Below are 23,027 nucleotides of genomic sequence, written 5' to 3'. Positions count from 1 at the left end.
TATACAAAGGTCGTTGTCTTGGTAACACCAGTTGTATATGTCAACATGAGTAGTTGTTATGTATTTTGAAGGTTTTCAGTGGAGTTTCAAAGGGATTTACGTGGTAGTTTAGAAGGTTAATTGTTGGGAAATATGAGGACTGTACCCAAATGGGTGGATCGGATTCAGGACAGCGACAAAAATGGACAAAGGTAAGTGTAAAAGTGATTAAAAAATTTGAAAAGAAAGAGTCTCAACTTTAACGCCCTCTGGCGGTCAAATGGTAACAGCTACAAACCAAAATGAGTATATCTTTGGATAGTCGATTTCATTAGCTTTCCATAGACATATAAAAGTCTTATAGAAGTAGGCCATGTAAGGGAGTTATTTACTTTTCAATGCAACAGTGTGACAAAATGTTGAGAGAAAGAGTGGTCAAATTTAACGCCCTCTGGTGGGCAATTGGTAAAAGCTACAAACCAAAAGGAGTACATCTTTGGATAGACCATTTCATTAGCTTTCCATAGACATATAAAAGTCTTATATAAGTAGCCCAAATAAGGGAGTTATTGATGTTTGAAAACAACAGTGTCGCAAAATGTTGAAAGAAAGAGTGGTCAATTTTAACGCCCTCTGGCGGCCGAATGGTAAAAGCTACAAACCAAAATGGTATATCTTTGGATAGTCCATTTCATTAGCTTTCCATGGACATATAAAAGTTTTATAAAAGTAGGCCAAATAAGGGAGTTATTTACGTTTGAATGCAAGGATGTATCTGAACATTTTTAGTCAAAATTTCCGAGATATTCCACTTATTTTTTTTTTTGGAAATTGAGTTAAGTTTTGAGTGCAGAAAGTCGTCCTGAACATTTTTGGTCTCTTACAAAATTTCCGTATCTCTAACCGTTTCCGAGATATTCGAGTTTTTTTGTAAATTTCATCAAAATTTTGAAAATTCTGTAACTCGGTCATTTTTGGAGTCTCAGTAACTGTAAAAAGCTTAAAATATTCATTTCGAACTGCTCTTTAACCTCATGCTAACCGCAATACGATTGAACGTATACAGAGTGTTAAAAAAAAAACAAAAAGTAACACAGTTTCAATTTTCCAGCATCTTCGACATGTGCTTTAAACCAGACGGGACGCAACTGATCGTAGCAGGTGGCAACCATGTTTTGGTCTATGACGCATCCGAAGGTACTCTTATCCAGCTCCTTAAAGGGCACAAGGACAAAGTACACGCAGTATCCTACGCAAAAAACGGAGAAAAATTCGCCAGCGGTAGCGCTGACAAGACCGTCATCATTTGGTCCAGCAAACTGGAAGGATTGCTCAAATACAGCCACAACGACTCAGTACAGTGTTTGTCCTTTAACCCGTTGAGCCATCAGTTGGCCAGTTGTGCTCTGAGCGACTTTGCTTTCTGGAGCAGCGATCAGAAAGCGGTTCAGAAGCACAAAGTGTCGGTGCGCATCAATTCGTGCTCCTGGACGAACGACGGACAGTATTTGGCGTTGGCACTGAACAATGGGGTGGTGTCGATCAGAAACAAGCTGGGGGAGGAAAAAGGGAGGGTGGAACGACCTGGAGGGGCGGCTTTGTGGGCCATTTCTTGGAGCACCTACCCCCAAGAACAAAACGACGTTCTGTGCGTCACCGATTGGAACCGGACGTTGTCTTTCTACACTTTGGGGGGGAAACCAGTGGGCAAAGAGCGGAATTTAGGCTTTAATGCTTTAAGAGCGCGTTACTTCCCTAAGGGGGAGTTTGTACTGATTGCCGGAATGAACAAGTGCTGTAAGTTGTACACTAGGGAGGGGATCAAACTTGGGATGATTGGAGAACCACAAAACTCCTGGGTGTGGTGCTGTGAAGCTGATCCTAGCGGTAGCTATGTGGCTTTGGGGTGCGAGGATGGTACTATAGCCTTCTACCAGCTGGTTTTCAATATGGTTCATGGGTTGTACAGGGAACGCTACGCTTATAGGGAGAATATGACTGATGTGATCATACAACATTTAATTACAGAGCAGAAGGTGCGCATAAAGTGCAGGGATCTCATCAAAAAAATTGCCATCTACACTGATCGACTCGCTGTAAGTTGTCTTGCAAACTTAAAACTAACTCTAACCTCAAAAAATTGCAGGTGCAACTCCCTGAACGTGTGGTAATCTACGAGCTCTACTCCAAAGACAGCAACGACATGCACTACAGAGCCAAGGAGAAGATTGCCCAAAAACTGGACTGCAGCCTACTAGTAATCGCCAGCAACCACCTGGTAATCTGTCAGGAACAAACCCTCCAAAGCGTCTTCTTCAACGGGGATAAAGACAAAGAATGGCACTTCCCCAGCCCGATTCGTTACATCAAAAACTTTGGCGGTCCTCCCGGTAAAGAAGGTTTGTCGCTCGGTCTGAGGAACGGCGACGTGTGGGAAGTCCATTTGGACAACATCCACCCCCTGAAGAAGATCAAGGTGGGGGAGGGGGTGCGGTGTCTGGACGTTAGCGTGAACAAACTCAAGTTGGCTGTGGTGGACGAGTCTGGATTGCTGCAAGTGTTCAGGAATTCGGAGTTGTGCTACCAGGAGAACAACGTCACCAGCTGCAGCTTCAATTTGATGTACGAGGAGATGTTGGGGTTTAGTGGTGGAGGTGAGTTGAGGGTGAAGGTAATGGACTTCCCTCCTCATGTGCAGAAGTTGAGTGGATTTTTAGTGGGGTTGAGTGGTTCTAAAGCTTTCTGTCTGAATGACTCTAACATCACTATTTTGGAGCTGCCTCTAAGCGCACCAATGTATCAGTTTATAGAGCGTAAACTCTATTTTGAGGCTTATAAAATTGCTTGTTTGGGGGTCACCGAAGGTGACTGGGAGGATCTGGCACACAGCGCTTTGGAGAGAATGGAGTTTGAGGTGGCCAGACTAGCATTCATTAAACTGCAAGACTTCACCTATTTGGAACTAATTCAGGATCTAAAATCTGAGTCTAGTAAAGAGGTTATTCTAGGTGATGTACTGGCTATGAAGGGTAAATTTAAGGAGGCTGCACGGTTGTACCAAAAAGCTGGAGAGCAAGACAAAGCCTTGACAATGTACACTGACTTAAGGATGTTTGATGAGGCTCAGGAGTATCTAAATCCGGAAAACAACAACGACCTAATCAAACAGAAAGCTGAGTGGGCCAGAAATATCCAAGAACACAAAGCTGCAGCAGATATGTACATTTCAATCCAAGACTATCAGGCAGCAATCCAGATTTACGCAGAGAAAAATTGGAGTGAACTTCTGATTGATCTGGCGAGAAAACTGGATAAACAACAAGATTCAACTTCGTTAAGTTTAATAGCACAACACTTGAAGCAACTAAACCAACCCAATTTGGCTGCGGAAGTGTACAGGAAGCTGGGAGATTCAGCCTCAATCTTGCAACTTCACATTGAGGCCAACGAGTGGCCTCAAGCCTTTGCAATAGTCCAAGATCAACCGCACTTGCAGGCTAACGTCTATGTTCCCTACGCTCATTGGTTGGCCGAAAATGACCACTTCATCCAAGCTCAGAAGGCGTTCCACAAAGCCGGCCAGAGCGAACAATCCTTCAAACTGTTCAAACAACTGAGCGCAAACGCAATTTCCGAGCACCGATTCCAGGACGCAAGTTTCTACTACTGGATCACGTCCAGACAATCCAGAAACACGCACCACGAGCAACTGGCTGAGATTTACTACGCTTACGAGACCGTTCACAGATACCTGGCAGAACCGTTTACGGCGTACATGCCCGAAGCACTTTTCAACATTTCCAGGTACCTGATGGTGGAAATTGCCAGGACGAAACCTGCGGGAGTGTCGGCGTTTGCCGTATACTTCACTTTGGCGAAACAGGCCCGGAAGTTGGGGGCGAACAAGTTGGCCAAACAAATGCTGGACAAAATCGTCCAGTTGAGGGTGCCTGAAAAGTTTGAAGAGCAACTGGAAATTGCCACGGTGGCTATTAGAGCGCGTCCCTACCACGATCCAGAAGAATTGCTACCCATGTGTTATAGGTATGTTGTACAGGGTGGTCCAGTTTTAAAGGTTAATAATTTTGATCAAATTTGGAACAACTAGTTACAAAAGATAGTTGTTGTTGTGTAACATTTGGTGACATCTGTACTCAACTCTATGAGTTAGAAAGTACAAATGGCGTTCTCAAATCTAGAAACAGCACCATTCGGTAAACACCGATCTGATTGGTTCAAAATGGTAAGGTTTTGTTTATCAATTCCAATCCTCTGACCTTTACTTTACTTTTCCTCGTTCCCGTTATTCGCCATTTGTACTTTCTAACTCACACAGTTGAGTACAGATGTCGCCAGATGTTGCACAACAACTACCATTTCTGGTATCCAGTTGACTATACTCGAAAGTTTTTCTTTGTAGTCAGTTTTCAGAGTTTTCAGACAAATTGAAAGACTTTAGATTTGAAAATTGACTTAGAAAGCAGTAAATTTACTTTGAAACGGTGAAAATTGACTTCAGAAGCTTAAAAACTGTCTTTGTGTCAGTCGTGATAGTTTTCAGACAAATTGACAGACTTTAGTCTTGAAAATTGACTTGGAAACTGGGAAAATTGACTTGAGAAGCTTAAAAACAATCTTTGTGTCAGTCGTGTTAGTTTTCAGACAAATTGACAGACTTTAGTCCTGAAAATTGACTTGGAAACTGTGAAAATTGACTTGAGAAGCTTAAAAACAATCTTTGTGTCAGTCGTGATAGTTTTCAGACAAATTGACAGACTTTAGTCCTGAAAATTGACTTGGAAACTGTGAAAATTGACTTGAGAAGCTTAAAAACTGTCTTTGTGTCAGTCGTGATAGTTTTCAGACAAATTGACAGACTTTAGTCCTGAAAATTGACTTGGAAACTGTGAAAATTGACTTGAGAAGCTTAAAAACAATCTTTGTGTCAGTCGTGATAGTTTTCAGACAAATTGACAGACTTTAGTCTTGAAATTTGACTTGAAAACTAAGAAAATTGACTTGAGAAGCTTAAAAACTGTCTTTGTGTCAGTCGTGATAGTTTTCAGACAAATTGACAGACTTTAGTCTTGAAAATTGACTTGGAAACTGGGAAAATTGACTTGAGAAGCTTAAAAACTGTCTTTGTGTCAGTCGTGATAGTTTTCAGACAAATTGACAGACTTTAGTCCTGAAAATTGACTTGTAGACATGAAAAACTACTTTCTCTAGAATTTTTGACTACAAATTCACATATTTAAACCTTAAAACTAGACCACCCTGTAAATGAACCACGTGAGTTCAAATTTAAGCTTTACTTTACTCAATCCAGGTGTTCCACTTACAATCCTTTGATTGCAACCCAAAACGCGTGCGTAAACTGCGGTCAACCCTTCGTTTTCTCCTTCGTCAGCTTCGAACTGCTCCCCCTGCTGGAGTTTACCCTCGAAGACGACCTCACCGACGAAGAAGGGCTGCGTTTGATCGAATCTCCTCCCCAGGTGCTTGAAGAACACGTCACCGAAACCTTGATCGATGAAAACCAACAAACCCTACAACTCAACCATACGGAAAACCACTGGGACGATCCGTTTGTCTTCAAAGGGGAGGGTGACGGGAAATACGAACCGATCAAACTGAACCGGCAACAGCTCCGAGACCTAGATGGCGCCAGTGTGCTGGTTTGTAAATGGCCGGAGCCCGTCAGATGGCGCTTCTACAAGAACATCCTGCCTGAATTGCGCATTTCAATGTGCGATAGCTGTTTTAAGCCCTTCCACGTGGACGATTTTGAGTTGCAGCTGTTGCAGAAAGGGTTTTGTCCTTTCTGTCGCACGCCACCAGATGGCGCGCCAGTTTCAACGGAGGAAATTATTGTTTAACGTTATTGTTGTGCTATTTAAGTTATAAAGTTATGTTTTTGACAGTTATATGTGTTTTTTACCTTTTTGTTTTGGTTTCTTACAAAATGTCCCTAACTCTAACCGTTTCTGAGATATTCAACTTTTTTTGTAAATTTTATCAAAATTTTGAAAATTCCATACCTCCGCCATTTTGGGGGTTTCAGTGACTGTAAAAAGCTCAAAATGTTCGTCTTGAACTGCTCTTGTACCTTGTTCTAACCACAACCCGATTGAACATATACACGGTGTTCAAAAAACAGTTAAATTGGAAACTAACGCTCTGCCTTTTGGTCTCTTACAAAATTTCCGTAACTCTAACCGTTTCCGAGATATTCGTTTTTTTTTTAATTGACATTTACTGACCTGCACTCATGGAATAATCCAGAATCTCCTTCAACTCCTTCCAATCCACCTCCTTGTCCTCTCCAGCCAATTTCAAGAAGGTTTCGTACACTTTATCGGTCTCCTGGTCGTCTTGGGGCGACGTTGCCACTTCAGCGACCTGTATACTCTGAACTGTTTTAGAACCACTGACAGGGCAAACATACGGTAAAATTAATACCCGCGGTGGTGCCACGTCGCTCTGAACTTTCTGGATTTGAGGTTCTTCAACAGGAGTGAGGACGGGGTCAAGGATGGTCAATTTGGCAACCGGGTGAAGGATTTAATTGTGCATTTTTTCGGGATAATTCGATTGTTGAATACTTACTTTGTCGTCTAAATGGCCGTAACCGATTGGCTGGTCGTTTTCCCTGTAATAGAGAGGGAGGGGATTAATGATTGGAGTGAGATAGATTGAGAAGGTACAAATTGCACAAAAGCGTCCTGAATACAGCTTCGATTTATTAAACTTTTTGTAAAAAACTAACTTATGTACACTTTTTGAAAATATTATTATTATTAAATACAAAAAAAGTCGTTAAAAACAAAACACAACCAAAACAGCTAAAACAGAGAGAGAAGTATGTACACACATTATTAAGTACAAACAAAAAACATGCTAAACAAAAAAAAAAGCATTCAAAAAAGAGAGAAAGAAAAACTTATTATTAAATTAAAAAAACAAAGATAAATAAGGGAGATTCTTATAACTTATGTAGTCGAGTCATCTGGTTAAAAAAAATGCAACAAAAAAATCCAATGTCATTAAAACAGGGTTTCTATTAGGCCATTTTGCGTTAATTTGAAGGGTTATGGGGTTTTTGGACACCCTGTATAAACATTACCTGAAAGCAATGTTGCCAAGTCAAAATATTTTTAATGGTGGTAGAATAATTAGTCAAAAAACGGTAGAAACTTAGTAGAATAGTTGTCAAACATTTTAATCATTGATTATTGCTATAAAAACCGTACTTTTTGACATTAGTGACAGTTGTCACGTGATTGTAAAAGACTATTTAGCTAGATGGTCACGTGACAATTGTCGAAATAACTGTTATAAATCTCAAAAATCGTCTTGTTTCGAAAACTGTGTTAGATTGTGTAGATATACTGTTTTAACGGGAGACCTGGCAACAAAAAAACAAATTTGCAAAACCCGGCGATTGCGGAAATTGCATTAAAACGTAAACGTAAAATGTTCTTCTTGAACTTTCCCATTCTCTAAACCGCAATACAATTAAGCATATACAGGGTGGCCAAAACAAATGGTTTTTTTTTTTTAAAACACGTTGTATTGTGGAGTATCATTTTGGCTTAAAAACCTATTTGAATAACTTATTGAAGAAATTTAGTATCGGATCCCCTTTATTTCTGTTTTGAGGCGGAGGAGGCTGTTGTGGCGGGTAACCTGGATACCCACCTCCCGGATAACCACCCCCAGGGTATCCGGGGTAACCCCCCGGAGGCGGATACCCCCCAGGATAACCGGGATATCCTCCAGGTGTCTGAGGAGGGTAACCAGCAGGTGCTGGGGGATACCCACCAGACTGGGGGTAGCCAGGGTAGGAAGGAGGGTAACTAGGGTAACCGGGCGCGGTAGGAGGGTCAGAGGAAGGCGGCGCTGGAGGAGGATAATTGGGAGTGTTCTCCACGTCATCCTCCTCCTCCTCCACCTCCCTGGGCGCCCTCCACGAAGCCGAATCAGACGCGTACTCCATTATATTCTGGTTCTCCGAGAAGACTCTCAGCATAAACTCTCCTTCCTCGTTCGGGTCAAAGGTGGACGGCACGATGCAGTAGGTACCTGGGGGTAGTTTGAAACGACAGGAAACCTCTCTTAAATTGATAAAAGAGGGAGAGCGCGCCACTGATGCGTTGTACTTGAAGAAGTTCATGTCCAAAGGTTTCGGCACTCGGTCCGGATAGGGTAACTGTAACACTTGGACTTACCGCCAGTCCGATTTAATGCTACGCGACTCACGTGGTATATCGCAAAACCTACGGTGAGGAGGTCAGCTCCAGTGCTGCGGATTTGTCTGCGGTTCTTCTGCATTAAGGCCACAATTAGAGTGCAATTGCCCTCGTCGTCACCCTCATCCACTTCGGTTAGGGTCACCCTGTATTGAGGGTTGTGCCAGAACGACTCTACATCCAGAAAAAAACGCGTATATTCACACTTTAAAAGCTTCCAGAATGTTTGAGAACCTTCCCGAAAGAGCTAAGACATTCCAAAACGTTCTAGAATCATTCAGAACGTGCTAGAACATTCAAAAACTTTCTGAAGCTTCCCAGAACGTGCTAAAACATTCTACAGAGTTTAAGAACTGTCTAGAAGATTTCAAATCTTTTCTGAACACTTTGAAAGCTTCCAAAATGTTTGAGAACCTTCCCGAAAGTGCTAAGACATTCCAAAACGTTCTAGAATCTTCCAGAACACTCCGGAACGTTAAAAATGTTACAGATGGTCGTTAAAGTATTAAAATTCGGCACTCACCTAAGAAATTACGGCAACCTCCCGCAGTAACTCCCCGCACCCACTCCCCATCAAACACCGACATCGCCCACTTCTTCTTGTTACCCTCCTCCAGCTCCTCCTCCGACAAAGAGTCGGGATTCAAGTTGCAGATCTCCACCCGACTGAAATACCTCTGGAAGTCCTTGAAGGACATCCAAAACTCCCCGTCCGTGTCGAAGGTGAGCCCCAGCTCCTCCTTTTCCGACTCGGAGATGAACCTCCATTCTGGCGAGCCGTCGCTCCATTGTCCGTTCCATTCCGACTCGTTCCCCCACGGATTCCTCAGTCTCAACAATGGAATCTTTCCGGTAACATTGGGAGTTTGTATGTCCACGTACTGGACTCTGGTTATGCTGTAGGCGTGGCCCCTCACCAGCCCTTCGGGGGTTTGAGCCTCCAAAACGTTCGGATCAGGCTGAAAATAACCGATCAATCAACCGGTCTTTTCTAGTGTACAGAGTGTCCTAGTAAACCGTGCATGTGAACTGTCTAGAACGTGCTAGAACATTCTATGGAGTTCTAGAATTGTTCAGAGCCTTTCAGAATGTTTTATTAGAGCCTCTCAGGACACTAAAAGGGTTCGAAAACTGTCAATGCTTCCAAATCGTTCCATATAGTTCTAGAACTGTCTAGAACTTTTCTGAAAACTGCTTCCAGAGTTGCAATTTTGAAAACTGGTTTGACGGACAAAATGATACTAACGTGTTTCACCCTGTATCTGTTTTAATTGATAAAGTAAAATTCTGAAAAAAATTAGCCAATATACAAGATGAGTCACTTTACCATTCCTGAAAAAAATGACAGTTCTCAAAGGAAATTTGTAATTTTGAGAAATTTATGAAATTTTATTTAGCGGTCAAAGTGATACTAACGTGTTTCACCCTGTATCTTTCTTATTTGATGAAGTAAAATTCTGAACAAAATTGGATAATATACAGGATGAGTCACTTTACCATTCCTGAAAAAAATGACAGTTCTCAAAGGAAATTTGTAATTTTGAGAAATTTATGAAATTTTATTTAGCGGTCAAAGTGATACTAACGTGTTTCACCCTGTATCTTTCTTAATAGATGAAGTAAAATTCTGAACAAAATTGGACAATATACAGGATGAGTCACTTTATCATTCCTGAAAAAAATGACAGTTCTCAAAGGAAATTTGTAATTTTGAGAAATTTATGAAATTTTATTTAGCGGTCAAAGTGATACTAACGTGTTTCACCCTGTATCTTTCTTAAATGATGAAATAAAATTCTGAAAAAAATTAGACAATATACAGGGTGAGTCACTTTACAATTCCTGGAAAAAATGACAGTTCTCAAATGAAATTTGTAATTTTGACAAAAACCAGAACGTTCTACAGCGTTGTGGCAATAGCAACGCGCACGATTTATTGGGCTACCCTGTATTCCGACAAACCTCTATAGAACATCCCATCAGCGAAGCCCTTTCGTGGGCCTTCAGCATGATTTGGAACAAGTTAGGGGGCGCCGAGTCCAGCTCGTACATTTCGGTCACTCCTCCAGTAAAGTCCTCCATGGCCTCGCAAGTCGAACCGCCCTTAAGGGCCTCGTAGGAACCGTGCAGTTTGGCGTAAGCCTTCTCCAAAAGGGCGCTCCAGAACTCGTTTTCTTCAGTCGAATGCAGGAAAATTAGTTGCCCGTTGTAGGTAGGCAACCGGTCGTCTATGACCACATCGATCCATTTGCCATACTGCCAGAACCTGAGCAAATTTTTTTTTTTTTAAATCACCCTGTATTCGGGTTAAGACTTAAAAATGTTCAGTAAAATTACAGGAAAGTGTGCAAAGTTTCGTCCAAGTCGGTTCATCAGGGACGGAACAGTACAAATTTCAATGTTTTACTGATTTTTGTGTTAATTTTTTAAAATTGTTTACTTCAAAAAATCACCCTGTATACAGGTGAAGACGTGAAAAGCTGGAATTTTCAGTAAAATTACAGGAAAGTGTGCAAAGTTTCGTCCTGGTCGCTTCATCAGGGACGGAGCAGTACAAATTTCAATGTTTTACTGTTTTTTTTTTGTGATAATTTTTTAATTCAAAAAATCACCCTGTATACAAGTGAAGACTGAGAAAGCTGAAATTTTCAGTAAAATTACAGGAAAGTGTGCAAAGTTTCGTCCAAGTCGGTTCATCAGGGACGGAGCAGTACAAATTTAAATGTTTTACTGTTTTTTTTTTGGTAATTTTTTAATTTAAAAAATCACCCTGTATACAGGTGAAGACGTAAAAAGCCGAAATTTTCAGTAAAATTACAGGAAAGTGTGCAAAGTTTCGTCCTGGTCGGTTCATCAGGGACGGAACAGTACAAATTTCAATGTTTTACTGATTTTTGTGTTAATTTTTTAAAATTGTTTACTTCAAAAAATCACCCTGTATACAAGTGAAGACTGAGAAAGCTGAAATTTTCAGTAAAATTACAGGAAAGTGTGCAAAGTTTCGTCCTGGTCGCTTCATCAGGGACGGAGCAGTACAAATTTGAATGTTTTGCTGTTTTTTTTTTGTGATAATTTTTTAATTCAAAAAATCACCCTGTATACAAGTGAAGACTGAGAAAGCTGAAATTTTCAGTAAAATTACAGGAAAGTGTGCAAAGTTTCGTCCAAGTCGGTTCATCAGGGACGGAGCAGTACAAATTAAATGTTTTACTGTTTTTTTTTTGGTAATTTTTTAATTTAAAAAATCACCCTGTATACAGGTGAAGACGTAAAAAGCCGAAATTTTCAGTAAAATTACAGGAAAGTGTGCAAAGTTTTGTCCTGGTCGGTTCATCAGGGACGGAGCAGTACAAATTTCAATGTTTTACTGATTTTTGTGTTAATTTTTTAAAATTGTTTACTTCAAAAAATCACCCTGTATACAGGTGAAGACGTGAAAAGCTGGAATTTTCAGTAAAATTACAGGAAAGTGTGCAAAGTTTCGTCCTGGTCGCTTCATCAGGGACGGAGCAGTACAAATTTGAATGTTTTGCTGTTTTTTTTTTTTGTGATAATTTTTTAATTTAAAAAATCACCCTGTATACAAGTGAAGACTGAGAAAGCTGAAATTTTCAGTAAAATTACAGGAAAGTGTGCAAAGTTTCGTCCAAGTCGGTTCATCAGGGACGGAGCAGTACAAATTTAAATGTTTTACTGTTTTTTTTTTGGTAATTTTTTAATTTAAAAAATCACCCTGTATACAGGTGAAGACGTAAAAAGCCGAAATTTTCAGTAAAATTACAGGAAAGTGTGCAAAGTTTCGTCCTGGTCGGTTCATCAGGGACGGAGCAGTACAGATTTGAATGTTTTACTGGTTTTTTTGTGTTAATTTTTTAATTCAAAAAATCACCCTGTATACATGTGAAGACTCAGAAAGTTGAAATTTTTAGTAAAATTGTGTTTAATAAATGTGTTTGTTATGTAAATAAGGTCTATTATTGCCTATCATCGCTGACCATTTATTAAAGGAAATCTCCCTGTAAAAGCAATTTCTTTGAAGCAATTTTGAACCACTAACCTAAAATGGAAAATCCCCGCATATTTATCGTCAAAATCTTGGTCGTCTGGTACGATTTGCAAAAACAATCGATGGTACAACGTCAAATTAGCCGCGGCGGCCAACAACCAACAATCCCCCAACTCTCCCTGTTGCACATCGAAACGGGAGTAACCCTCGACGAAAAATTGCGGATTATCGCAGATTTCCTGCAAGTGCAACGTTTCGTCACGTCGCCATCATCAGTTTATTGTGATCGACTCACGTGAGGTCGTTTCCACTCGTAGTACCTGTCCGGTCTTTGGCTGAAATAGAGGGACGTGTCGGAGGCTGGAAATTCGGGATCTTCGAACAAAGTCCCGTTGTCCAGGTTTTCGTCCCGTAACTTGTAAAAGTCTTGCGGTCCTCCCCTCGTACGAAATCCGCTGCTCTTTTCTCCAAACTACGATCAAATTTTATTTATTTAGGACACCCTGTATACACAAAAATATGACTAAATTGGGAAGCACCGCAAACAAACAATTAAATGTGTATCGTATTTTTTTTACGACTCTGTTTCGTCAAACTTGATTCACTATAGGGATTACCACAAGCATTAATCTGTGCTACATTAAATGGAACACCCTGTATGACTCAGGACCGACTAAACCACTAAAGTGTTAGTTTCCAATTTAACAATTTTTTTGACCACCCTGTATATGTTTAATCGTGTTGCGGTCATCACGTGATGAAAGAGCAGTTCAAAACGAACCTTTTGAGCATTTTCCGGTTGCTGTAACCCAAAAAATAACCGAGATACAAAGTTTTGAAAACTCTTGTTATAATTTTTTAAAAAAAGTAAAATATCTCGGAAACGTTAAGAATTACGGAAATTTCGCAAGATACCAAAAATGTTCAGAATGACTTTCTGCATCCAGTGGACTAGGTTTGCACCCACTTAGAACCGAGTAAACGCGGTCACAACTAACAGAACTTTAGTTTTCAATTTAACTATTTTTTTTGACCAGCAGGCAAACATTTTGAGGTTTTTACGGTCGCTGTAATCCAAAAAATGACCGAGATAAAGCATTTTGAAAATTTTGATACAATTTCCAAAAAACAAGAGCAACTTTCAAAAAAAGTCAAATATCTCGGAATCGGTTAGAGTTACAGACCAAAAATGTTCAGAATGACGTTCTGCATCCAGTGAACTGATCACAGAATTCGATTCCGCTTTTCAAGTACTACAACATAACGTACAAGGTTTTTGAGATATTTAGGGTCAAATTTTCTCTTAATTTACGGAGTAAATCAGCATTTTTAATTTTGCAATGAAACATACCTTGAAAATTGTTTTGGGAGGGTTATTTTTCAAAAAATCCCTACTTTTCTCCACTTGCGCCCTTCTAACCACCACGCAACGCCCTTCGTCAGAATCGATGTAAGGAATGTCATCCCTTCGAGGAAGGTCAAAATTTTGAAAATAAATTCTTCTGGTAACACTTTTCGCATTCTCCTTTGACGGTGCTATCCTGCACTTGGCGGACATCTTCGGGAAGGTGTAGGTGGCCCTTGGAGGGTTCTCCACCCAGGTCCTGGTGATCGTTGCCTCCATGACTTAACCGGTGCGAAACAAACAACGCGAAACTACTAACTGGTTTAAATGTGAACAGGATGTTAGAGAGATAAGGATATTATCAACGTTTTTAATACATTTTCCTGGATTCCCGAAGGGATTCGCGCCTATAGAAACTGATGCGTTAACTAAATTAGTTTAGTAGGTTTTTTACAAAAGAATTGGGGCACAAAGGGCAACAAGTTACAGTGAATCGATGGATTTTGCTATTTCCGGATCTATTTAGGGCATTTAGAATGGTCTCGATTATTTCAGGTGGTGAGCAGTTTATGCACGCAATCACTGAAACCGTTAAAAATTCATGATTTTAACTTAAAAAAAGATGTCACAATTTGACAGCTCCTAACTTGGTCCCTATGACAGCTAGAAGGCTCGTTCAAACGTCAAAATGTAGCTGGTACTTTTGGCTTTCTTTTAACTAAATACAATTTTTGTCCAAAAGTTCCAAATAACCGGGATATTTGATGGGAAATAAAGCAGTGTAAGTAAACTAGTTTTAGTAAAGATGTCAAAATTTGACAGTTCCTAACTCGGGTTCCATGATAGCTAGGAGATTCGTTCAAACGTCAAAATGTAGTTCGTTTTTTTGGCTTTCTTTTACATGAATACCATTTTTTTTCAAAAATTATAAATAACCGAGATATTGACCGAGAAAATAAACTTAAGCCGTCAATTGAGGTCCAAACAGATCAGGTGACCTTCAAAGTGGACAGTGTCTCGTAACGTGACAGAAATGTGGAAAATGTCACGTGATTTGACAATTGTCATCCCATGTCAAACTGTCACTAACGGTGCTGAAAAATGTCACAACTTTGCGATACTTTTGAGACTTCAGATGACTTTGACAGGTCTCGTTAAAATGACATTTTTTTAGTTTGACATTTGGGAGACAAAACTGACAATTTTTTTAAGGCAATTTTCAAAGTCTAGCGATTTTTGACAGACCTCAATATTTTTTAATTTTTTTTCTCCCAGTCACGTGGTTTTTATGACATTTGTCGGTTAGAAATATCGTAAAGTGTCACAAATGACAGTTAGGAGGTTCGTTCAAACGTCAAAATGTAGCTTACACTTTTGGCTTTCTTTTAACTAAATACTAGAAAGTTTTGTCCAAAATTTACAAATAACCGAGATATTTAGTGGGAAATAGAGCAGTGTAAGTAAACTAGTTTTATTAAAGATGTCAAAATTTGACAGCTCCTAACTCGGTTCCTATGACAGCTAGGAGATTCGTTCAAACGTCAAAATGTAGTTCGTTTTTTTGGCTTTCTTTTACATAAATACAATTTTTGTCAAAAAATTACAAAACCACTCACCCAACACAAACTGAACCTCCCTAACTTCTCTGGCATTTGCGCAGGTTCCTCCGCTGCATTAACCACTCTTCTCTTGCGTAGTATCAAAACAGGGTGGCGCTTACAAGGTTTCGGTTCTTTAGAGACTTCTTCAGGTTCTGGAGTTTTTACGGTCGGTCCTTTCTTCACTTTAGCGCTCTGTCTCTTTCTCACCAACTCACAATACCCCACAGGGCATTTAACGCTCACGTTCCCAGATAGGGTGAATCCCCGATCGCTGTCTACTGTGACTTCACTTTTGGTTCCTGCAGGTTTCGAGCATCCGCACACCTCTTTGGGTTTCCCCTCCAACTTAGGGGAGGGTTCCACCCTTAAATAAACTGGTCTTAGTTTGGACGCGGGCGGTTTTTTCCCTTTAACCTGGTCGCGTTTAGAAGGCATCGCATACTTGTCCAGGTACCCTAAAACGTCCCTTCGGATGTAGCTCTGGTACTCGATGGAGTTGATGTCCAGTTTGCGCTTGTTGTAAGTGGTTTTGGGGGTGCCAAACCCTTCGCAAGATTGACAGGCCCGGCTTAGGAACGCATCCCACATTTGGGCTAAAATTTGCCACAAACACACAAGAAAAAAACACTTTGAAGTTGACTTTGGCAGAAATTCTCTATAGGCAACCAGTGTTACAACTTTATGACGTAAGCGGATTTTAGTAGGGCTGTTGTAACTGGGAGGGGGTTTCTGCAAGCCTTTTGGGTTTTAGGGTGTTTGTTCTTGCCACATTTCATATTTTGGTGCAGTCTGGGGGTGCACGTTAAGTTTGGTTTGGTTTAACAGCGTCTGATGAAGTTGTTGTACCTTTCTTTGTTGCTCCTTCATTTTCTTGAGGTTGTTCTGGTTCTTTTCCACCTACATGCTGCTGTTTTGAAGGTTTATCAGTTGCTCCACCATCACCCTTTTCGTTTCTCTTCTTATTATTCCCATCACCTCCAGGTTTTTTACCTCCTCCTTCTTCTGACTTATTTCAGCTTTTTCCTTCCCTCCTTGATATTGAAAAAAAACACTTTGAAGTTCACTTCGGCAGAAATGTACTATAGGCAACCAGTGTTACAACTTCATGACGTGAGCGGATTTTAGTAGGGCTGTAGTAACTGGGAGGGGGTTTCTGCAAGCCTTTTGGGTTTTGGGGCGTTTTTTCTTGCCACATTTCGGGCATATTTCATATTTCGGTGGTTTATTTCTTTTGCAGTAGCATTTCATTGGGGGTGGGCGTTGTTTGCGAAGGTTTGAAGGGCAGTAAGGGTTGGGGCAAATGCCTAAAGTCCCTAAAGGCTGTCTGGGGGTGCACATTGAGTTTGTTAGAGTTTGGTCTGGTTTAACAGCGTCTGGTGAAGTTGTTGTACCTTCCTTTGTTACTCCTTCACTTCCTTGAGGTTGTTCTGGTTCTTTTCCACCTACATCCTGCTGTTTTGAAGGTTTATCAGTTGCTTCAGCATCACCCTTTTCGTTTCTCTTCTTATTATTCCCATCACCTCCAGGTTTTTTATCTCCTCCTCCTTCTGACTTATTTTTGCCTTTTCCTCCTTTTACCTTCCCTCCTCCTTTTCCTTTCCTTCCACTCTTCTCTCCTTTACCACCTTTGTGTCCTTTCCCACCCTTACCCTTCTTCAGACGATCCTTAGAATCTGAAGGGGGTGCACCACCTCCTGAGGCAAAATCCGAGATTTTCTCTCTGCGTTTGGGCGGCAAACATTCCAAAGTAGGACAAGGGGAACACGGAGGGCAGGGAAAACAACAGGAAGGGACGTAACAACAGTAATAAGGGCTCGTAGGGCGGCTACAAGGACTCGATGACCTGCTCGAGCAGGAACTTTGCGGTCGGCTAGAGCAATTGGACGCGATATACCAGCAACTCATTTGGGGTTTCACAGTAAAACAGAGAATTTGGACATTTTTTTTTGTGTTTTGCGTTTTTATAGGTTATGTGAAGGTATTGACAGACAACTTACCTCCATAAAAAATCCAGACACATTCTAATAGGCAGGCAGGTAAATGAACGTGTATACAGTATAGTACAATATTTCAATTTAAAGGGCAAAATACAACTCACCCATGCGTTTTGTTTCTGGACCTTTTCGACTTGAATGATCGGCTCCTCCACCATTTGGTCGTTAACGGTGGGATAAATGGGCGGGGTTTGCCACGCCTTCGGGTCCAGTTGCCACCCATAACCGTTACCATGCCAACCATAACCATTGGCCACGCCCGGTGGTTGCTGGTAGTGGATGGTAGGATAAGCGTTGTGGTACTGTTGCCAGCCAATGGCGACCGGATGTTGACCAGGATACATCGCCATTGGTTGTTATTCTAAAAATGATGTTTTTAGGTTAACTTTAATTCCACCGCCGACTAGTAATTAAAATCTATAAATACAAGCACTAAACAAACAAACTTTAGAACCAGACAGCTGTCAAAATAAATGTTTTCTACAGGGGAAAGATGACGTCACAAAATACCAACATTGTTTTACCGGTTGTGACGTCATGGCAATCTACTATGAGGTATAGTCTAAATTGTCTGTGCTTTTTCCAGTCACGTGACATGTGTGTAATAAATAATTGAAAAAAAAACACAACTAAACAAATGATGACGTCATTTATATGCTAATTTTTGCTATTAGGAGGTTGATGGTTATTAGGGTAATTTTAACGCTTGTTTAGGCTGGTTAACACTTTGTGGAGACATGTTGCAATGCGTTGAAGGGCCGGAGCGGTGTTGCCAAAATGTCAACAAAAAGTGTGTCAGGGCTGGCGCCGCCTGCTGCGATACAAAAATATACGGCGCAATCGCACCCCAAATCAATAAACATTTCATGTTAACAAAATATCAATTAAATTACACTAAAAACTGCTTCACCTCCCCCAGTAGGCACACACAAACAATGCTGATAACAATTACCCACCTTATTAGTCACGCCTAACCTCAAAAAACAATGCAACACTTTTGATCGGACGATCACAACAACCAAAACATCACACGTTACGATTAAAGGCTTTTTAAAGGTCGATTTACAATGACTTAAGGCCGACTACACGACTCTGTCTGTGTGTGTGTATATAATTCTGTAATTTTAGGAGTGAAAACACCAGTCAAGGCCACACCGAATACTGGGGGGACTCGGTTCCGTTCGGTCGTAGCCCCCCATTTTGCTTTTTCCTTGATGGCCTCCAGCCAATTTTAAAATGCCTGTAATGTAGGCAACTGCAAATACAGCAACCATTCATCCAAACATCCCATTGCAACCTACTACACCCTGTATTTGTATATTATATATATAATAGTATTGTATTTGACAGTGATTTACTTTGAAACAGTGTTGTCTCGAATATGTGTGTCAGTAAATAACCAGAAAACAGCAATTTTGCCTTTTACAGACATACACAAAGCAATAAAGTTGTGTAATTACGCCTGTTGTTACTCGTTGACCTTATTTTGACACTGTACACGCCATATAAAGGCGTAATAATATATTGCAATGTAATAATTAACATTTTTTAATTAAATTAATAAATATGATATGTACGAACATCAACACTATGCAAGTAAAATGAAAATAAAGTATCCCATCCAGTTTCCTTTTCTAGTTTCCCTGATCTAGTGCGCTACCAATTGTCTGCTATCTCTCTCACACTAATGCAAAAGAGTAGAACCAAAAAACTGTCATCATATCGTGCTGTCAAGTCAAGTCTGACAGTTGACAATTTTTCTGTATTTTTAATTTTTTTAATTAAATAAAAGTTTATTTATAGTAACTTAAAACATAAACTAGTGATTAAATGGCGAATTCAAGCACCACGTAAGTAATTTCCTACATTTAAATTATCCAGCCTCAGCCCCCTTTAACTTAAACTAAAATTTCTAAGGTTATGTCAAACCCCTTGCATTTTTCAACAAAAATACCACAAAATCACTATAGTTGAGCGATATAACGTAGTCTAGACGAATCGGCACTTTTCAATTGGTATACACGGTCCCTTAAGGTCACTCCTAATGAAATTAGGCTTGCAATAACAATCGGGCTCACACTGGGGGGCGCAATTGCCAAAATGCCTGTTAAAACACGTGGCCACGCAAGGAGAGCCGCATTTGTACTCCTCGTTAAGTCCACAAGTCACTGCAAACATTTTTTAATTGTGTGGAGATATTTTTTTCCGGTTTGGTTTTGCTTACCATTTTGTGTTGCACATGATGCTCCCAGCATCAAAACTGATAACACTGCTACTACTGGAAGGTTCATTGCTGTTGTAGTGTGAATTGCAGAGTGACTGGGGTTTAAATATAATTCAAATTGGGTTTTTTTCTGAGGTCATGATGCTGTGGACCTTGGAGATTTCAGTTTAAGAAACCTTTACTCCCAATCCAACTGAATTCCAAGAAAACCTTGATTTATTTGTATTATACACAGTGTGATTTGAATAACATGAAGATCAGAAGGATTGGCGGACTGAACGGTATTGAAATTGGTTTGGTGGTGTTTCTGGGAGTTGCCAGTGGCATTTACATTTGGAAGCCGGTATTCGAACGGGCAGCGCCCCCTAAAGTGAAAGCTCCTCCACAAAACTAAAATGGCTTGGAACTATGCACAATGGGCTAAGAAGAAACAAGGCAATCCAAATGTTTTGATTTTTTCTGTGTTTTGTTTCCTCACTTCTGGAGTTATCGGTTACAAATGGTTTTACCAGCCATGGAGAAGGAGACTTCAAATGGAGGAGTACAACCAGTATGCCAAGTTCATTTATGAAAGTGAAGTGAACAGGCAGAATAACAAGTAATTGTAGTTTGAAGTAGTAAAATATATAAAAGCAATAAAGATTTATTTAAATGCTGAATAAGCCACTTTGTCCCAATTATCCCTCCATCTGACCTTCTGGAACTCTTCTAGCTCAAGCTTAAACTTTCTCTCCACTTCCAGTTGGTTTGCATTATTAGGGAACCCTTCAAACCATTTCAGTAACTTTGCAGACAATTCCCGGGATGAATTAAACGTGTAACCATTTCGACCATCTTGCACCAGTTCATTCAAGCTAAATTTGTGGAGAAATTAATTTATAGGTATAGTTTAGATGGATGAGTCAGTACCAGCTGAAATTATAGGCTAAAACTGGCAGGCAACAGCCAAACATGTCAACCACTTTCATAGGCAAATCCAAGCCACTTGAACTGGTGTGCAGGCAAATGCCTAAATCTGCAGAAGCTGTAACAAATTAAAAAAGTTTGAGGTTGCCGAGTGTATGTTCTCCCCAAAAATAGGTAAAATAGAACACTTCTAAAAAAGGTTTACTTGTACAGAGAGATGTGAGACTTTCAAAATGGTTCTAGCGGCCTCTGGCAGTTTAAAATAACTCTTGGAACGTTCAGAACACTTGTAGAGGTCTCTGGCAGTTATCAAAATGTTTACAGTAGTGTTTAGAGAACTCTAACACATTGAAAATGCTTCTAGAGACTTAAACAACTCTTCGAAGGTTTAAAACATTTGTAGAGGGCTCTGGCAGTTATTAGAAGGTTTGCAGTAGTATTTAAAGAACTCTGACACTTTCAAAATTGTTCTAAGAGGCCTCTGGCAATTTAAAACACAAAGAAATTAAACAATTCTTTGAAGATTCTAAAACACTTGTAGACAGTTTTGGCACTTTTAAAATAGTTGTAGAGGCTTCTGGCAAATTTAAAGCAGTTTTTGGAAGGTTTAAAGCACTTGTAGAGGTCTCTAGCAGTTATTAGAAGGTTTGCAGTAGTATTTAGAGAGCTTTGACACTTTTAAAATGATTTTAGGGACTTCTGGTAATTTAAAACAATTCTTGGAAGATTCTAAAACACTTGTAGACAGTTTTGGCACTTTTAAAATGGTTGTAGAAGCTTCTGGTAAATTTAAAACACTCATAGAGGGCTCTGGCAGTTATTACAAGGTTTGCAGTAGTATTTAGAGAACTCTGACACTTTTAAAATTGTTCTAGAGGCCTCTGGCAATTTGAAATAATTCTTGGAAAGTTTAAGGCACTTCTGCAGGCTTCTGGCAATTTAAAATAATTCTTGGAAGGTTCTAAAACAGTTGTAGACAGTTCTGGCACTTTTAAAACAGTTGTAGAGGCTTCTGGCAAATTTAAAACAGTTCTGGAAGGTTTAAAGCACTTATAGAAGGCTCTGGCAGTTATTAGAAGGATTGCAATAGTATTTAGGGAACTCTGACACTTTCAAAATTGTTCTACATGCCTCTGGCAATTTAAAACAATTCTTGGAAGGTTCTAAAACACTTGTAGACGGTTTTGGCACTTTTAAAATGGTTGTAGAGGCTTCTGGCAAATTTAAAACAAATGTGGAGGGCTCTAGCAGTTATTAGAAGGTTTGCAGTAGTATTTAGAGAACTCTGACACTTTCAAAATTGTTTTAGAGGCCTCTGGCAATTTAAAATAATTTTTGGAAAGTTTAAAGCAGTTCTACAGGCCTCTAGCAATTTAAAACAATTCTTGGAAGGTTTTAAAACACTTGTAGACGGTTCTGGCACTTTTAAAACAGTCCTGGAAGGTTTAAAGCACTTATAGAGGGCTGTAGCAGTTATTAGAAGGTTTGCACTAGTATTTAGGGAACTCTGACACTTTCAAAATTGTTCTAGAGGCCTCTGGGAATTTAAGATAATTCTTGGAAAGTTCAGAACACTTGTAGAGATTTCTGATTAGAAGATTTTCAATAGTGTTTAGAGAGCTCTGACAATTTAAAATAATTCTTGGAAAATTCTAAAATGCTTCTGGTGATTTAAAACAATTCTTGTAAGGTTCAGGGTATCAATCAATCAATCAAATTGTCAAGAAAAACAGTCAATTACTGTTTGCACTTTACTTACCAAGCATAAGGGGATAATCGCCACTTTCCAGCCAGGGAGTAATGACTGTAACATGTTTCCAGTTTTGTTGGGCAATTTTTCCACAATAGTACTCTTTTAAGTGCCCTCTACCGGTGATAACGCACAATAAACGCGGCAGCTCCCTCGCATTTCCACTCTCAATTTGAGCTTCATAATCTGCAATTTTTTTATTTCAAAAACTGGTTTCAAATAGGTTATAAATTAACCTTGTAAGGCACTAAATAGGACTGAAAAGTCTTCATCTTCGGTCCAGCTGGTGCTTGAAACCACCAGTCCAGGCCTGGTGGCCTTCAGTCTGACTTCACCATTAATAATTTCAGTAAAAACTGTTGAATTGCCTCCACTTGTGAATTGAGGGTGAGTTTTTCCCAGTCTCAATAAAAAATCATGTTTTTGAGTAGTTGTAATGGATTTAAATATATCTGGAGGTTTGTCATACAGAGTGACTGCAGAAACATTCCAACTGGTTTGGAGGTGCTTCTTCATTGAGTCGGTGACACAAAAACAGTGATCAGCTCTGCTACCAACAAAAGCTTCACACTTTTTTGTGATTCTAACCAAGTAATGGTCAGGGTACAGAGTGAGTGCCATAATAGTGTGAGCGTAGTTATGCCAGTCTATTATAAACTTAGCTTGGACCACCCTAATCGCAACTATTATGGAAACTACAGGTATTTTTATTCAGACCACTTACCGGCAGAATAACCAACAAACCACTAAACTTGGTATAGCAGGCGGGTTTTGGACCATCAATACCTGAGGAGTCCTAATGCTGAACAGCAAAAACAACAAATTCAAAGCCTGGAAAATCGTTTTAAAGGCATAGTTGAGCAGTCTAAGTGGTAGCTGAGGCACCGGACACAAATAGTGGTAGTAAACGCTGGGCGATTGTTTTAATGGTTCCATAGGGCTGGTGTCCCCGTAGCCTACAATGTCTACT

At 39.9% G+C, this 23,027-nt stretch overlaps 3 protein-coding genes and 1 long non-coding RNA gene across 10 annotated transcripts in view; 2 read left to right on the top strand and 2 right to left on the bottom strand.

Annotated features, from left to right (window-relative positions):
• Positions 1 to 18,418, bottom strand: part of CalpA (calpain A) — a 149,385-nt gene extending 130,967 nt beyond the window's left edge. Inside the window, exons 1-12 of one of the 7 annotated variants that reach the window (XM_081992003.1) lie at positions 18,134 to 18,418; positions 17,282 to 17,538; positions 17,181 to 17,204; positions 12,533 to 12,709; positions 12,289 to 12,476; positions 10,194 to 10,497; positions 8,755 to 9,190; positions 8,242 to 8,405; positions 7,974 to 8,191; positions 6,589 to 6,631; positions 6,442 to 6,531; positions 6,243 to 6,381 (exon numbers count right to left, since the gene is read on the bottom strand). In XM_081992003.1, coding sequence (XP_081848129.1) covers positions 6,243 to 6,381; positions 6,442 to 6,531; positions 6,589 to 6,631; positions 7,974 to 8,191; positions 8,242 to 8,405; positions 8,755 to 9,190; positions 10,194 to 10,497; positions 12,289 to 12,476; positions 12,533 to 12,709; positions 17,181 to 17,204; positions 17,282 to 17,527 — 2,029 coding nt within the window. In that variant the 5' untranslated portion in view covers positions 17,528 to 17,538; positions 18,134 to 18,418. Of the gene's footprint in view, positions 1 to 6,242; positions 6,382 to 6,441; positions 6,532 to 6,588; positions 6,632 to 7,973; positions 8,192 to 8,241; positions 8,406 to 8,754; positions 9,191 to 10,193; positions 10,498 to 12,288; positions 12,477 to 12,532; positions 12,710 to 13,588; positions 13,877 to 15,198; positions 16,769 to 17,180; positions 17,205 to 17,281; positions 17,539 to 18,070; positions 18,090 to 18,133 lie in introns of those variants that run through there. The other 6 variants (XM_081992004.1, XM_081992005.1, XM_081991999.1 and 3 more) reach the window with 6 other exon arrangements.
• Oseg1 (intraflagellar transport protein Oseg1) lies at positions 26 to 5,906 on the top strand. The gene is made up of 4 exons (XM_081991998.1): positions 26 to 191; positions 1,091 to 2,075; positions 2,126 to 4,023; positions 5,309 to 5,906. Exons 1-4 carry the CDS (start codon positions 133 to 135, stop codon positions 5,856 to 5,858), a joined length of 3,492 nt encoding a protein of 1,163 aa, XP_081848124.1. The 5' UTR covers positions 26 to 132; the 3' UTR covers positions 5,859 to 5,906.
• A 348-nt stretch (positions 18,419 to 18,766) lies between the features above and the next one.
• On the top strand, positions 18,767 to 20,063 carry LOC145737359 (uncharacterized). The gene is made up of 2 exons (XR_014180359.1): positions 18,767 to 19,027; positions 19,637 to 20,063. It is a non-coding gene; the product is annotated as an uncharacterized LOC145737359 (long non-coding RNA).
• LOC145737358 (chitobiosyldiphosphodolichol beta-mannosyltransferase-like) lies at positions 20,029 to 23,027 on the bottom strand (the record flags this gene model as incomplete). The annotated part of the gene is given in 5 exon segments (XM_081992006.1): positions 20,029 to 20,255; positions 20,311 to 20,425; positions 22,067 to 22,243; positions 22,294 to 22,730; positions 22,782 to 23,027. Coding segments are annotated over 5 exon segments (1,186 nt in total), but the record flags the coding sequence as incomplete, so codon positions are not given.

Source organism: Ips typographus, linkage group LG13 (genome assembly GCF_016097725.1).
Source record: "Ips typographus isolate SLU linkage group LG13, UJ_Ityp_2.0, whole genome shotgun sequence".
In the NCBI taxonomy this organism is placed as follows: domain Eukaryota; kingdom Metazoa; phylum Arthropoda; class Insecta; order Coleoptera; family Curculionidae; genus Ips; species Ips typographus.
This window is presented reverse-complemented; position numbering and strand designations above follow the sequence as displayed.